This window comes from Sipha flava, unplaced genomic scaffold (genome assembly GCF_003268045.1).
Source record: "Sipha flava isolate LNK unplaced genomic scaffold, YSA_version1 37_pilon_pilon, whole genome shotgun sequence".
Lineage (NCBI taxonomy): Eukaryota > Metazoa > Arthropoda > Insecta > Hemiptera > Aphididae > Sipha > Sipha flava.
In genome coordinates, this window is record NW_020273087.1 from 3,004,915 (window position 1) to 3,023,110 (window position 18,196).

The 18,196-nt window shown below is 28.6% G+C and overlaps 1 protein-coding gene across 4 annotated transcripts in view; it reads left to right on the forward strand.

Annotated features, from left to right (window-relative positions):
* Window positions 1-7,380: 7,380 nt before the first annotated feature.
* LOC112688141 (tyrosine-protein kinase Fer) overlaps window positions 7,381-18,196 on the forward strand; it is a 29,964-nt gene continuing 19,148 nt past the window's right edge. For 3 of the 4 annotated variants that reach the window (XM_025561194.1, XM_025561196.1, XM_025561197.1), the window contains exon 1: window positions 7,381-8,323. In XM_025561194.1, the coding sequence (XP_025416979.1) occupies window positions 7,916-8,323 (408 nt within the window). In that variant the 5' untranslated portion in view covers window positions 7,381-7,915. The remainder of the gene's footprint in view (window positions 8,324-18,196) is intronic. The other variant, XM_025561195.1, reaches the window with a different exon arrangement.

Genomic DNA, 18,196 nt, shown 5'->3' on the forward strand with positions numbered 1-18,196 from the left:
AAAAAAAAAATTATAAACAAACTAAAATTATAAGAAAACCACTCATTGTGATTTTAAATACTATAATTTCATATTGAATTATTACACAAAAATGTGAAATTCATACAATTAATTAAATTTAAAAATTCAATATAGCACCGTTCATCAAAACTGATACATTTATTATTATATATTTTTATATTTGTTTTATAATCATTATTATACTTATTATTCCGTAATTATTATTTTATAAATTTAATTGTGTCTTTGTATTAATTATTTAAATTATATACTATTGTATTATGTTAAACTGTTGTAAAGGACCCAGCCCGTTAACAAACAAATAAATAAATAAATAAATATTGTTTTAATACAATGATGATATTTGCATTAATTTATAAATCAGAATATTGCAAGGAGTATTGTATTTTTTCATACAAAACTACTATTTTTTTTCTTTTTTATATAAATTTAAAAACAATTAGATACATTTTTGAATAAAATATATTATTTTTAACAAAGTTACTACATAAAAATAGATTAACACTTTATCAAAAATACATATACCTACATTAATTGATGATTAATTACATTTAATTATTGACTTAAATTTTAATTTGAAACAGTTGATAAATTGCAATCAATAATATGTATTAGAGTTTAAATTGTACCATTGATTATAAATACTATAAATATATAATCAATGATTATACCAATGATCTACTGTTATGTTGACATATTTTGCTGTATAATGTATTAAACAATCTTATATTTTAACTTCTAGAATTTTGGTTCTTTATATTCAGAATTTTAGTATTTATGAACAATCTCTATATACTCTAATGTATATTGAACTTGTTCCTACATGGCTGGTATAATATTACAATTAAAACTAAATATTTCGAAGTTCCATCTTTTGTAATCAAGAACTTTAAATAAAAGTTTACGTGATATCTTCAAAAAGGTAGAAGCCGATAGGGGTAAATATCATATCAGAACTTCTCGTTACTATTCTTTCTCATATACCTCCAAAGTCTGAATCTACCTATTAACCAAAAGTTTATATTAATACAGTAGTATTAAAAAGTTATTAATAGTAGTTATTATAATCACTATAAGACAGTATATTTAATCAACAAAAATGGTCACAAAATCCATAAACCAGTAAACATAATATAAAACTTAATAGTGTTTTACTGTTCATTCGACTATTATATTCGTTCGGTTCGTAGTCTATATGGGCGTATATTGTGGTAATTATTATACATTCTACCATTGATATAAATACTAATATTTATGATCATTAATATTACGTATTAGATTATTATGGTGCTTTATTCCTATATTTGCAATATATAGAAAACAATAAAACTGATATATATCACGTAAGAAATTATGGAGTTCGTTATCAAACAGCCAATCGGTAAACAAAAAAGAATTTATATTAATTAATAATACAATTAAAATTTTCAGCCATTAACCATATACGTTCTTTATTATACGTAAGGTTGCCAGATTTTAAATTCTCAAACCGAGATATCATGTTTGTAATTCAAATATTTATTATTGTGTATAACTATGTAGATTAAATGACTATAATATAATAATATAAAGTACAATATTGTTCTATGTTTTATTAGTAAATAATACAATATTAAATGTTATTTTCTTTCAGCTTCTATTAACCGGAACAAATTGGATGATCGGCCGGGACACCGATGCACGGTGCATGCCTTTAAAACCGGGACGAATGGCAGGCTTAATTATACGGGATCGCCCCGCTTTTCAACTTTGTGTCCTATTGCTTTGAAGAAAGTAGTACAGGGCGAATTTTTTCCTGTTTTTTGAAGCCTGTGCTAAATTAATCCCGTTCATTCCTCATTCAATAAATACAATTATATTTTTGGCTTATTATTCTGACTATTTAAGCTGATATATTGTCTAATTTTAAAATTGTTATTGTGTATAGATATTTCATTTATATTTAAAAATCTTTATACAACATACATTTATTTTGTTGAGTTAGCAAAAAAAAAAAAAAGTAATTTTAAAAAGGTGCATTCGCATGCAATGACATTTTTTGTACACGATATTTAATACATTCATTTCAATAATTACTTAAAATAACTTAAAAATATCATTATAAGCACTCAAATAAGAATTTAAAAACTTAAATTTAAACAAAAATATTAAGTAAAAAAGAAATTACTTCAAATAAGAAAAAATTATTGAAAATGTCTGAATTTTCTTTTTACATGAACATGATAAATTAGTAGATATATTTTTTAACTGTGCTGAATATATAACTAAAGATTACAAAAAATATTAAAACAAATTAATGTAATCAATATTATAATTTTTTAATAAAAAAAAATAAAACTTTATATCATAAAAAAAAAATTCTTACTTTGACTTTCGAGACATTTTTCCTTATTGTTTCCGGATTTTCTAATGGATTTTCTGTAAAATAAAATGTAAACAATATTTATAAATAGTTGAAGAAAATCTGGGTTAGGTCAAGGGCCTACATCATCGTTTATAATTAAGCAAATAGTTAAATAATTAGAAAAACAGGAAATAAGCATTTTTTTTTTAAAAATCGTTGAAATATAAAAAATAAAGCACTTTAAAATTTCATGATTGAAAGTTTTATAATATGAAATACACTTCCATAACACTATGCTACATTTTATGTCAAACCATAAAAATAAGCAAATGCTAAAGTCCCGAACCCAGCTTATCAGTTATCAATTTTATAGACTATTGTTTCTTATTCTTTAAAATATTAATTAGTATTTTATATAGTCGTATTTTGGTATATGAATATGGTTATTATAAGGTAAGTGGTTACTTGTTACGTTTGGTTGAAAATATTGGTAGGGCCCAAATTAATACATTCGTTTCTAGTACTTTAACGTGTAATATTTTTAATAGTTAAATTAATTAAATTAGTTAAAATACATTTTGAAGAAATATTCCTAATAGGTTACCATGTAATTCCTGTAAATTCAATGAATTCTTTATTAAATTTTCACTTTATAATTTTTTTTTATTTTGTACAGATTAGTACATTTTTTAGTAATTTACTTTAGTAAATTTTCTTTTAAACGAGAAAAAATACATCTTGTCTTAATGTAAATAAATTTATATGGTTTTTGTTAGCCTTTGTGTTAGTCCACTAGGCATCCTTTAATAAACATAGATTGTTGTAAAAAAATGTTTATATTTTTATTATTCATAGTTAATGATCATATTATGATTTATACTTACAAGGCAATAACTGTGTACACTGTACAGTTCTACAGCGTATGTTTGTTAAGATAACGTGACATGTCATTTTTGATAATAAGTAAGTACCTAGTTATATTTTATTAATTGCACCACTTGTGATCTGGTCTAAATACGACGTAGGTATATTAAATCGTATAATATGAATTTAATATGATACTAAACGCATTGTATTTAGTATTATTGCGCATATCTAAAATATAATTGGTTAATGGATGATGATCCATAGTCCCAGTGGTGGTTATAAGGGGAGGGGTGATAAGTGGATTACCTCCCCCCTGAGATTTGGTTTTTTTTTAAATTTAGTATATCGCTAGCCCAACAACACCTATCTGCAAATTTTATATAATTATTATAATTACGTTAAATTTTATAAGTCAATATATTTATATCTTTTTTTTTAATACATTAATGCTAAAGTGTCAATATTATTAATATATAAACATTATTATACATTTATACCTATAATCCGTATGTATAGTTTATATTATATGTATATAATATATAAAAAATGCTATGGGGTGGGGGAGGTTTTGCTATTTTCTTCTCCTCCCCCCCTGAGCAACATGTTAACCTTCACTGCATAATCCATATCCATATGGTTGTATGAATGTTTAATTTCAAGTTAAAATGATATATTACCTATAATATGATGAATAAAATTTATATTTTTAAATGTTACAGGTACCTTAAACAATATCGACAATAATACTATGTTGTAACGATGTTTATAATATTTATATATATAGGTACATATCATCGAAATTAAATATTCGAACAAAATCGAAAATAGAATAACGTAATATAAACATTTACTAAAATCGTTTAACAATGTGTTATGTGTAATCTATTTATTTTTCAATGTTCCATGGTTTATACGATATGTTTTCTTGTAAAATATTTAATTACTAAGTGAAAATCCTATTCTCATTTTAATTTCATTTATATATCTCTGGTTAACATATAAAAAATAATTCAACGAAGAGTGTAGATTATACATTTATTATCATACATTATAAATAAATTATTGATTCATTTTGAAATTTATTCTACATTGATTGTGTTTGTGTCTAGTAAATTTAAAAAATCACACCTATATAAAATATCATTCTCAAATGTTACTTAATTTAAGGTATTTTATATATATTATACAAATATCACAGATACAAAAATTATATTATTATTTATTATGTCATATTTATGCTAATAGCCAAGAAAAAGTTAAACTATGGCTTATTGCAGTAAACAGGTGTTACTTCGGACTCTTACCATTGTTAAAGACAAAACTAATATCAAGAAAATTCAAAGTAACATTATATAAAGCTTTAGTCAAATCAGACGAAAAAAAGTTGGAAGTGTTTGAGAGAAAGATACTGAGGAATATATTTGGCCCAAAGAGAAACTACGAAAGAGAATATTAAATACGAAGCAATAAAAACTTATAACTTATAACTTAACAAGAACTATATAACGAATCTAATATTGTTAAAACTTGAAAAGTGGGTGACTAGGCTGGCCCAGGACATGTATAAAGTCCAAAAGGACTAATTCGACAAATAACTGCATAGTAACTAAACGCAAAAAGAAGAAGGTAAGAAATAGGGAAGAAATAGCAAAGGACAATATGTTGTTGCGGCAATGGGCCTGAAAGCGCTGTAAAAAACTAAAGAAGAAAAAAATATCATATTTATTTCATATATATTCATATGTATTGAATTAAACATAGTATTTAATTATTTTAGTCATTTTTGAAGGTACTTGGTGAAACGTATTACTACCACGATTTTCGCTTATTCGACGTTATGGAGCTAACGAATACGGATATGAAATCGATTTATTATTTTAGTTACAATCGTTATAAATAGTGATGTTGTTTTTATTTTTTCTACTTCCTATAGTAGTTTACTCATAAGTAATATTTTTAGTTTTTCTGTTCATGTAATTACAATTTCGTTTTCTTGTGTAATTAATAATAACAAATTATTACATTAACTGAATCATACATAATATATATAATATATTATTATATATTAATAATTACAGAAATGGTGTAATAGCGAGAATCTACCTATATAAAATATATTTTTAAATATCACATCAGAAGTATATTTGTGTATTTCATAATCTTAGCTGTCGAGAAAAATTTGATTCACGGTGTTGTCTGTCTAACCTTAATCAATATTATTTAGAATTATTTCACTATATGCGTAACTATATAGTAAGTGAAATAAGTGTACATGTTGGTATCCAACTATAATCATTATAGTTTAGTATCATTATGTGTACTTACTACATAGTTCTCATATTTTCATACAGGAAAACCATGTAGCAATTTATAGTGGTTAATAGTTTTGAAATACCTTTAGGTACCTTATTTTTTAAATATTATTTTGTTTAAGTTAATATAAAAAATAATATTATAATATAAAAACTATATAGTTGTTTTATTAGAATGAACGATGAATCATTATAATATCTAAAAAATAAACAATTAGGTCTAATTTATAAACAGGGAGCATTGGAATAAAATATTGGATCAAATTATAAACACTGTCAACTTACCGTTAGACTTTCTCTACTTCAGTAACTACGGGGAGTAACATGATATCTTAACATAATCTTATGGAGTTTATTAGTCACTGTCAACACAATTCAAAAGAAGATTGTGAATAATCGAAAGTTTGCAAATAATTACATTTCTGGAGTTTTTAAAATGTATTTTTAATTATTACGATTAAGTTATTACGGATTTTAGTATCATAATGTTTTGCATTATCTATAGTTATCTATAGCTTTTTTATTAAGGAACACGTGGTATTATTTTAAAACGTAATAAATTATTACAATCATTTTTGATAAATAATTGTTTGATTTTTGTATTTCTGAAACGTATTAATACGAGTATGTTTAATAAATAAACCAAAATTTATATTATTATCAAGTGTGACTATATATATTTGTATATATTATATCACGCTCATGTAGTATGTATTAAGTGGATAAATAAATATAATGTTTAAAAAACATAAAGTAAGTTTTCATTTGGTTAGGAGCTTGGAATGTTAAGTTTGGCCAGTATATAATTTTTTATAAGGATAAAATATTAGGTTTACTAAATAATGATGAATTAAATGCAACACGGAAGAAATTTTTACATGAGTCAGTGTGCAAGGAAAACAAACTAATTTCAAGATAATAAATAATAATTTTTATTTATTGTTTTATAAATACAATTACCAGATTAAGTTAAAATGACATTGAATAGTAAACAATTAATTTAACGTCAAGATATTAACTAATTAACTAACTAACTAACTTCGAAAGAAGCTACATCTTTTGGAATTTTGAATTTTTAAATTTTTTTTTGAAACGCTGTTGTGTTACAATTAGCTTTGAAAATTATACATCTATACAAAAGTGTATAATATTGAATTTTACAACCAGTCTGGTTAATGAAGGATATAAACGAAATGATCATGGGAATTATTTGTGAGGAAAAAATATATTGGGAATTGATAGGACATTATAGGAGATTATGAAAAGAAATAGTATATTGCAACTTGAAACTTTAGTGTAGCTGTTTGGAAATATATTGCATCACTCATCAGAATTTAATGCTTTAGAAAAGGGTTCTGCCTGTTTTTCGTACACTCATCGTTCTAAGCGTTGCAGATTTCAAGACTGTCTCAGTTATATTAAACATTTCAATACGATTTGGCGAAATAAATGGGCGGATCGGGTTTATGTGTTTTAGTGGTCGTATAAAATCGGGTCACATGAAATAGTTTTGTTTAACTGTATGAAGATGAGAAGAAATCGAAGATAATAAGGACCAGCAAAAAAATGTGTTTAGATGCAGACTTATACGCCTTCAGACGTCTGAAACATCGTCCACACACATCGCGTTGGTGATGGGTGACTTTTGCGGGAGCGGTCGTACCGTGTCAGCAGTGCTCGGCGGTGGTGGTGATGACGACGGTAGCGGGGTTATACGCGTCTATTGGTGGTGATATTCAGTACGGTCTACGACTCTATATTTAAGTTGGCAACACCGGTGGCGCAACAATCCGTGCCGTGTTTATTTTCGTTGCTTCTCTTAATAATTTTATGTCGGCCAGCGGCGTCAGGTTAGTCGGGTTCGGGTTCTGTGCGGCACATAACTCGTGTTGTCCGCTTTGCCCCGTGCTGGTACGTTGTCCGTCGATCGTTTCGCGTGTGCACGATAACATCATATTAAAATATTATATTATTAACGCATTGTACCACCAATCGTGATTACCATACATATATATTTATATTAACGTATACGGTTTTCGTGCCTCTTACAAGATTTCAGCGGGGTTGGAAATATGACGAAGCAGAGTTTTAAAACTGATACCGTAATCCATGAATATTATTATTGAGTAGGTATATATTTTTACTATTGTCGTCGCACTTGTTCGGAGATTCGCGAGTTGGTGGTGCTTTGATAACCCTCTACTCGGTAGCTAACATCACCGGTGTCGAACGTCTGCTGCACCGGCGCCCTCGTCGTGTCCCGGGTACGGTGACGATGTCGTGACTCTGTCCACCGAAGGACGTGACACCGCACTAGACGGCCACGACAGAGAAGACGACGACGACGACGACTGAGCAGACGGCCACCCGAATGGGGTACACTGGTGGTAATGTTACTGGCCAGGGCAAACCCGAGTATGAAGCTTTGGTGAGCCGGCAAGAGGCCGAGATTCGCATGCTGGAGGTGATGCGAAGGTGCGTGACCAGCAAGCTTAAGTGCGATCGCGAGTATGCAGCCTCGTTGAGCGCGGTGTGCGCGCAGGGCTTCAAGTGCGGCCCTGGCGGTGCCGGCGATACGATTTCCGGTGGCAGCCTGGTGGCCGGAGCCTGGAAGCGGTTGTTGGACGAGTTGGATGCTGCCAGCCGGGCTATACGAGGCGTGTGCGATCGAATCGAGAAAAATACGCTGGAGCGAATCGCGGGTATTTGTGCGGAGAAGAGGAAAGCGAAAAAAACGTACCAGGACGAGTATAACAGGATTTCGCTGCAGTACAACAATGTGAGTGTTCAATATGTTGTTCCTTCCCTCCCCATTAATTGGGTTCATTGTCCGGGTGCCGGAGGTTCTTTTTCGCGCGACAACAGAACCTGATACCGCCACTACGAACTATAGTAGTATCTGATACTCAAATGGCGTCTCGTAAATTCGCATACATTGGCGATAGGTTAGGCAGATATTTTTTCGAATACATTTTAATTAGTGAGCTAGATAAGATACAAAGTACAGATGGTGGCGTCATTGGGATTTTTTTTTTTGGGATATTAAAATTGTTTAGTCAAAATTTGTAAACTCAATATCTCTCCCAAAAAAACTATTATGTACAAATGTATTTGTACTTAAGTTAGATTACTATTAAATTATATTTATTATTATTCTTCAAAATTATTAATGTTTATAATATATAGGGTAAAACTAAATCGAATTTCCTAAATTTTTGGAAATATATATATATGGCGACGCATACAGTACAAAAAATACTGCAAAATACTAGTAAAGTAAAGCTCTGGGGGATATATACCCTCATTCTTCCCAAAATATAATATGTATATACATTTAATATAGTATGTGTAGGTTAGTTATTAATTCCATGTATTGTTGATCGCGCGTGTGTGTGTGTGTGTGTGTGTGTACATTATTCGACCGCAACCAAACGGCAGTTATGGAATAGCGTTGCGAACATTCTCTTTCTATGCTCATACCCTCCTACGCTCATAATACTTAATGTAATAGTAATAATAATAATGATAATCACGATAGTAAAAACACTGCGTGTGGTGTATAATATCATTACTTTTTTTTGGTGATGTATTTGAAAAGGGTGGTGAGGTGGGGTGAGCGAGATCATCCTCCCCATAAGTTGATATGTTTGTATAGTATTTGCTGTATATAGGATGTTTCGAAAAAAAAAAAAAAACGCAGGATTTAAATCTAATATATTAAATTTATTTCTTTTAAAAAAACATAACAAATATATCATTCTCTTCGTGAGAAGTTAAAGTTTAACAGTGAAAAACAATATCGGCTATATGACCCTCCATACTAGTCTTATAGACGATTATTCTTCCCATACAATTTACCATCACTGGATAACCCAATGCTCCATCAAGTTCGTTGAGGACACGACGAATTTCTTACTTAATTTTCAAGACATTTCAAACTTTGTTCTGGTAAACTCGTGACTTAGTGTATTCCCATAAGAAAAAAATCACACGGCGTCAAGTCGCAAGATAGCTTTGGCCACGCAACGAGATTAATCTATCCGGGAACTTCTCACGCTGTAGAGGGATTGTTTCTTTTAAAGTGTAACAAGTTGCGCCGTCTTGTTGTAACCATATAAGTATATCAACTGAGCTCAGTAATTTTCTTTGGCCTTATTTGGACCAAATGAACATCAAAAATATTTGGTTTCAACTTATCACACTTCAAGAGAAACAATCACTCTGCTGCGTCCCCGGAAATATTGTAAATGGAGCCCTGCAATTTAAGTCTATGAGTAAAGGGCCTAAAATTTAATTTATGTTGCTCAAATTAAATGTAATTTATTATAAAATATTTAGTAAATAATAAATGATGTTTCCTAGTAAAAGAAATAAAACGGAATTTTCTAAATATTTGTGCATTAACGTATGATAATATAAAAGTTACTATTGATTACAAAAGTACAAATCATAAATAAAATTTAAACTATCCGAGAAAAATATACGAGATTCAAGGAAAACATATTATAACTTATATATTCATCGGGACTAATATACCACAATATTTAATAAAAAATTAGTTATGATTTTTTAATTATTTATATGTTATACTTTATTAAATATACACGTTTTGTTTAGATAGGGCCCAAAAGTATAGTAGTTACCCTCTGAAATATAGGTCTGCGCTCGTCTAGGCCTATTGCTTATTATTTTTTAGTACCTAATGGATGTTGTATAGATATTTTATGTATCTAACATATTAATATTTTTTTGGGAGTTTTCAAGAATTATATTACGTACATTTTTAAAAAAATAAGTACCTATATTAAGTGTAATAAATATTGTTTTACTCTCAAGACACATCTGACATTTTTCGGGGAGGGTTAAAGAAATATAGGTTCCATATTTCTTGGGTGTAATTTTTTAACTCTCCCCTCCACATAGTTAAGTCAAATACAACACTGTGACGGTGTGGATGCGTCTGATAGCAGTATGCAGGTGCATCCGTGAAAGATTCCGAATGTTTTTTAATATTTACGCGTGGACGTACTGTTATACTACTACATGTACGTACACTATAAAAAAAAAAAAAAACCATGATCGTATCTTGGTGTCCAATCGTCGTTGTCTCGTCGTAACTAGTTGACGACGATCATCGTAAACGCGTCGATACATTCGGTACGATTTTTTTTGTTTCCTGTTAGGATATTGATTCGATTCGACATTCGTGACTGAACGTTTACGTTTTCGCGTTGCAGGACGCTGCTATATTATACATGCGTATACATATATTTGTTTTAATTAGGTTTTGTGTAGCCGGTAAAACGTGTTTAGGCCTGACGTTCCCACGGTCTAAGTGTGAACATTGTTCCGAGATGCAACACCGCCGTTAGTGCTGTCGAAAACCAGTGTAAATGCCCGTATTTAGAAGAAGTAATAATTACTATTATGATAATAATAATAGGATACAAGTTATTGCGCTTGTTGGTGCCCACTATTATGTATATATATATATATATAGGCAGTCTAAATAGCCTCAAAGGTGGCATATTAACACCACGCCGGTCGCCCGAGTTATATACATGTGTAGTAGGTACTATGTAATCTAATTATTACCTTTCTCTATTTATCGCAAAATCTGACTGTAGTAAATCGCGTAAACCGCGCGATGTAATGACAATTTTAACAAGTGACACATTTTATCATTGCACAATTTAGCGTCCGTGTTTATTTTTTATATAAAATCTCATCAAACATGCATATTCGCCATTTGTGCGCGCTGTACCATACCGTTGATTATAGTTTTGTAATAAATACCGTTTGATTTTTGTAAAACGTGTGTTTATCATATTTAACGATAACTTAAACGAATTCATATTTTTACGGGTATATTGTAAAAGTATAAAATATAAATAGGCTGATACAACTTTTCGATAACATCACGCATTATTGAGCAAATGTTAAGTGTACTTACAAGTGACTTCGATAGTGGACCCTGTGAAAAACCAACATTTCTGCGTACTCAGTGAGAGTGAATGGGTCTGTACTAGCAACGAACGCCGGGGTCGTTGGACTGCTAATGCGATCGTAAATATACACACGTTAAGCGATATGTGTATAATATATAAATACATTGGTGTTAAACACACGGTGCATATTACTACGATAAGCTATAAACGCGCGAGGATACCATGACATTTTTTAATATAAATTGTAGTTTGTCCATGTCCATGCGGTGTAACTGCGCCTTTTTCGTCACATGTATGTTGCGGTTCGCAAAATCTAAGTACTTCTCGTGGGTATTTTTCTAGGGCTAGTGTATAGACGTATCTTGGGTGTTGTATGGTATTTATTATATTGCTCGTTAAATCGTACGAACGGCGTTTGTACTCAAAAGTGTTGTTCAATAAATATTATGATTCAATTATTATGGTGCGAAAGTGTCGTGTTTGTATATATGTATTCTATTCGAATAGACATTATACTCAGTCTTGTGTTACACAAATGCTCTCGTATACGAATATAATAATGTAGTAATAATATAATAATTATGTTATTTATATTATATTTACTACATTAAAGTATATATATATAAGAATGTTTTATAATATATACTTACCATTTCTAAACGAGAGTATTTTAACGAAATTCCAACGAGGTGTGCGTGGGTCAGCCGCGAGAACCGGTGTGCACGTAATTCGAAGACAGAAAAAACGTCGAACACCGCCCACGGGGTCATTTGTTTGAGCTCCGTCAAGTGCCGTCGAACTTGAAACCACTGACCCACTTGCCTGGTTTACATTGTTCCTCCCGCATATGATATCTATGTACGAATTTAAAAATCCACCGACGTCCCGAAATGCGAGCGATTCTTTTGGTTTCTGCTCGGGGGGTATTTTATCATCACCATAGACGTCTATAATATTTAAAAAATATTATAATGTATTACATTCTGCGGGCGGACGAGCGTAATATACCTACGATCGGTTTGTACAACGCGAATACATTACTTTGATATAACGCAACTGGTTCCGCATGCGTCATTCAAACCTGTCTGAGTAAAGATACCATATTATATATTATTATTTCGAGCAGACGCCAATCGCCTTTCCTATAATACCTACCCGTACGGCCGGTTGAATATCTTGAAACGCGATGACGGTGAGATGTTGTTGCTTGCGAGTGTCGGAAACTGCGGCAGATTTCTTGCCGGACATCCGTATCCTGTCCCCACTGCGAGACGATTCGCGTATTGTTACATAAGTTCTGTGCAGATTGATTTATTTTTATTTTCATTTGGAGTGACCTTGATCCGTGCATACCATTACTACGGTTTCGGCCTATTTGAATGCAACAGGTTGGTATAGACCAGGTTATCAGACATTCCACACCTTGTTGCGAACCGATGAAAGTGCTTTCTCGTGTCTTTGCTGATTTATTCGTTGTAGATGCCAACGTCCTTTTTTATGTGCTTCAGCAAAGAAATACGATTTCGAGGAAGTCAGAGTTGAATATTTCATAATATCTTAATATTGAATTTGTTTAAATAATCAAGCGGGACGATTGCTTAATTTTTTTTATTCTGCGTTTTTTAGTGTTTATAGAACAAATGGGAGTACATTACGAGTTACGAGTTTTTCTTTCAGTTTTTCAGTATTCGTTATTAAAATTATTTGATAACGTTCAAAAAATGTTTTGCTTTATAGGTACTTAATAAAAATAAAAATCAATTTTTTAACCGATCAAAGATGAATCATTTAAATGTATAAATATTATATAAAAATAATATGAAATTAAATATTATTAATACCAAGATAATTCTTGCTAAACGATTAATTTGTCTTTTTAAATAATAATATATTTACGTGTTAAATTTTGATGACATTATTTAATTATGTTATTTCAATTGTATTATTTTTATAATTTAAGGAAATTGTTGAGCAAACTATTCGACTTTTACTTTTTTTTGAAACATCGTTAAATATAATTGTTACTTTCCGTATATTTTTTGTTTTTATTGACATTTGCAAATACATATGATTTTCCGACTGTGGAATTCAGTTATAGAAGTATAAAATTTCCTAAAGGAATCAGCAGAATTTCTTTTTCTGTTGGACTGCCGATTAAGCGGTTGTAACCGATGATATTTTATCTGCGCTACGGACGAGTACTGCCGGCCGTTGACCTTCCGTCGTTATTGCAGTGAACTTGATTGGCCGACAGTAAAAACATAATAATAATAATAATAATATAAGACCAAAGACTGGTCAGAGGAAGGGGCAACAATAATTATTATTCGGTTTGTCGCATGGCGTAAAAATCAAACAAATACATCATACATACTATTAGTGTCATTATTATAAGAGCTTAGTAAATATAGGTAGTTAATTTTACAGGCCACCGCACTAACACATATTTTAGTAACTACTAGTTCAAATCCAATGACAGTGTTTTTTTGAATCTTCGTGAATCTCCTATAGTTAGCATTGGCGCGTTAAGTCAATGGTTTAATGTTCGTTTATAGTTAGAATGTCGAGTGAATAGCAATGTCACTTACACTTTATAATAACATTGAAACATTTTTGAATATGTATGAAGGTGTTTGACCCTAAGAAGAAAATTATGTTGACCTTATAAAAATAATATAAATCTATATAATATAATATATTATAAAAGCAATAAAAACTAATGTATTGTAAATGTATACTCAAATATAATTGTATTATTAAAAGAAATGGTCTGCAGTTCCTATAATATTTCTTGTTTTGCTCGTCTTGGACAAAATATAGCAATTTTATGTATACTTAATATAATCGTTTTGGAAGCTATTTGGGATATTGCCAATTTAATTAGTTTAGATTACATTTATTTGTATAACACTCTTTTTATTTTTCAATTATAAATTTTATTTTTTATTTTGATTATAATTGATTATCTTTTAATAAAAAATAAACATACATTCATTTTATTAAAAACCCTTTTTTATAACTTAATTATATTTATTCATTGTATTATAAATTAATTTGTAAATTTTATCAAGCTTTATAAAATAGTTGAAATATTGGGTATATAAATTTCAGTTACTGATATTTGATAGAAAAAATGTTATATTTTTTATTATTAGATACTTAAAATTCATTTTTTTAAATGTTTATGTCTATAGATTTTGATTTTTGCATAACATTATTTTTTTATCAATTCGTATATATAACTATAATTAATTATGTCATCAATTAAAAAGGACGAGTTTCAGTAATAACTTATTTAAATTTATTTGAAATTATTCATTTATAGAAATTATAAATGTATTATTTATACTACAATATAAATTAATTTAAGTTATGTATTGTTGCCAAGAAAGTAAGTTGTAAATAGTTAATGTTTATTTATTTGTTGGTTAATTCTTATCTATTTAATTTAAAAACGTAATAAATTTAATAATCATAAAGTTTAACAAAACTATTTGCAATATCTATTTCATTGTAGAATAATTAGGTAAAATAACCAAGTGTTGTATCGTATCAACTTATTATTTATATTATTTTGTATTACAACTATACTTTATGTATTAATTATAATTTAGTTATTGCTATGTTAAATATTACGAACGTTTTCTAAATGTTTATGATCACATAATTTATATTCATTATAACTTCTATGTATATTAATAGCATACTATTTATAAAATCTTAGAACTGATTGAGGTTTAATTATTCATATGTTAAAATGTGAAATTAAATATTTTCTTTGGCCGTTGCGTTCAGACAAAATAAGTTACTTTTATCATGAGAATAGCAATTACTTAAAATTTAAAATATTTCTGCTTTGTTATATTTTTTATTTATATTTTTTGGTCAATAGAATTCGATGTGTATGCTGTCTGAAAGTCAAAGTAGGCACTAAGGCCTGTATTGAATATTGATCGATTGAAAAAGTTGGCTGCCGAAACTAGGTTTACTGCAAGGTTGATCAAAAATGTGTCAATTGCATAGGCTCAATGTAATTTTTAAAATCTAATATATTTCCTCTTGTATTTTATACTGTTAACCTTGTAGAATCTCTTCCCTAGAATTTTTTCATTTTACGTATAACTATGTGTTCTTTAATCATGTAAACTTCAATCAAAGTTATATTTATTGTATTATTCATTTAAAAATTATGGAAATAAGTAGTTACTTATTTTATAAAACAGATTTATATACTGTACAAATTTTAGTCATTTTGGTAATTTAGTCATTTATATAATTCAATAATATTAAATGAATTAGGTTTAGGTTTAAAATTTTCATTTAAATTACAACGCAATTTATAATATTTGAATAATGTTAATTAAATTAAATCCAAGATTTTATTGTTTTGCACCGAATAAAAAAATTATTTTTGACCTTGGAATTTTCCGTAGTTAAGTCTAAAAGTAAAATATAGAAGTCTAGTCTGCATTGAAGACCGGAATCGGCCAATTATACCGTTTATTAAGAAAGAGGCAAGGTGGTCCTATATAATAGTTTCTTCATAGTATAAAGAAATCACACTCTTAGAATAAACGCTTAAAGTTAATAGTTTTGCCCCTGGCTGTAGAAGTTTTAGTAGGACTAATTTCAGAACCAGAGTTTGATTTGTTCCAGCAATTGGTAGTTATTGGTCACTTCTTTCATTAAAATTTCCAATTATTTTTTTTTCAAATAAATCGTATTATATTTTAATTTATATAGTTTATTTTTTGTTTTTCCCCATAAATTTCATTATACTAATCCAATTTAAATATACCTTGATCTTTGTTATTTGTGTTGCTATTTAATGCATAACTTATACTTGACTCATTTATCTTCCTCGTTATATATTCATCTTAATTTTCACGTTACAATCATATATATTTCTCAGTATACGATTCCTAATTGTTGTCTGTTTCACTTTACCTACAGGAAAAGAGCAAATTTTTTAAATTACTATATTTTACATTGATTTAAACCCTTTATATTATTCTTTCGCTTTACATTTTATAATCTAATTTTATAAATCCAATGAAAAATTTGAAAATTATAAGCATTTACTTTAGTTTATTCCTGTATATTTCCGGAGCTTTTTCTTCGTTTTATTTTGTGTGCAGTTAAAATAATGTGTTTAAATGCAAGATATAATTTTATTTGGCTGTTATTATTAGTCTCGTTATCATTATTTATTATTTGGTATTACGATTTTAAACATGAAGTAAACTATATTAGTAGAAACTAGAAAGTCGAAATGTTCATAGATAATGCTTTTTTTTACACTTTGGAAAAAATATTAAGTAGATGATATTATAATAATATATATTTGTTTTATTTCAATTTTTGTGTTAAAATCATTAAATCTGACGCTGAATGTTCTTATTATTTTTGAATGTCTAATTAAATATATATATATATATACATTGTAATACTTTAAGGCCTTTACTTTTAGTAAAAAAAAAAATAAAAAATCAAACCGCTATTAAATTGTTGTTTCGTGTATTCACTTGACAATAATTGTTTTTTTCAATTATTATATATGTTGTTTTTATGTGCTTATATAGCAAAGATATTTTACTTAGTGTTGTGATAAGTTTCAATATCCACTATGTAGCCAAAATTAATTTTTCGGACTTATTAAAATTGAATGTCTTGCAGTAGTTGAAATACTTATAAAAAAATCGTGTAATCGTATATTTCGAAAATTAAGTTTTTGACTGTATACTATGTGCTTATATATACTGTACATGAACTTAATTTACTATATGTACCTACTCATCTTGCATCGTCTTACTAATTAGAGTCATTGATTCACAAGATACAAATAACTATATACAAGTATATTATTTATAAGTGAATATTTAATTACCCCAGGTTGCAATGGGCGTGCTGAGTAATATAGAATTGATTGGAAAAAAGTACATACATAAGTAATTGTTGCACCATCGTGTATCTTTTTCCCCAATCTATACAACAACAATAATCATAATAGTATTATTATTATTGCTATCAAATGTGCGCAACTGTTGAGGTCAAAACATGAGTTAACTAAGGTCTACAACCACACCTCCAGGTTTATATCTTATAACATGCGAAAAAATAATAATTGTTTTATAAATGTTTAGTTTCGGTAAAATCGGTCACAACTAAGTTGAGTGATTTTTATTTATATAGTGTAATTTTAAATAGTATTGTTTTTCTTTTTTTATAACTCTTTCAGATAAAATCATTTATAGTTATATATTTAATATTAATTTACATTGATAACTATATTTTATAAATTATTTGTATGGGTTGTATAGGATTAGGTTAACCTAACGTTAGTATTGAACATATTTGTTGAGAATATGAATAATTAGCTGTACCTACAAAATCATGGTATTAAATAATAATCAAGTAATAATGAATCTATTATATATCAATTTATCTGTGTCAATCGGTAGTTTTAAATGAGCCGCATACAACACGCTTGTATTGCCTTTTTTCAACTTAAATTTAAAGTTTTATTTAAATGCTTTTGAGAATAACCTACCCTTATAAATTTCTTGGATATTTATTTTATATGAAATGTTGACGGTGTCTTAATTAAACGGCTACATATTTTGAACATGACTTATTTAAACTGAACAAATATTTGATATTGAAAAATGTCTGTAAAAAAATGTTTCGTGATATTCATAGTACTT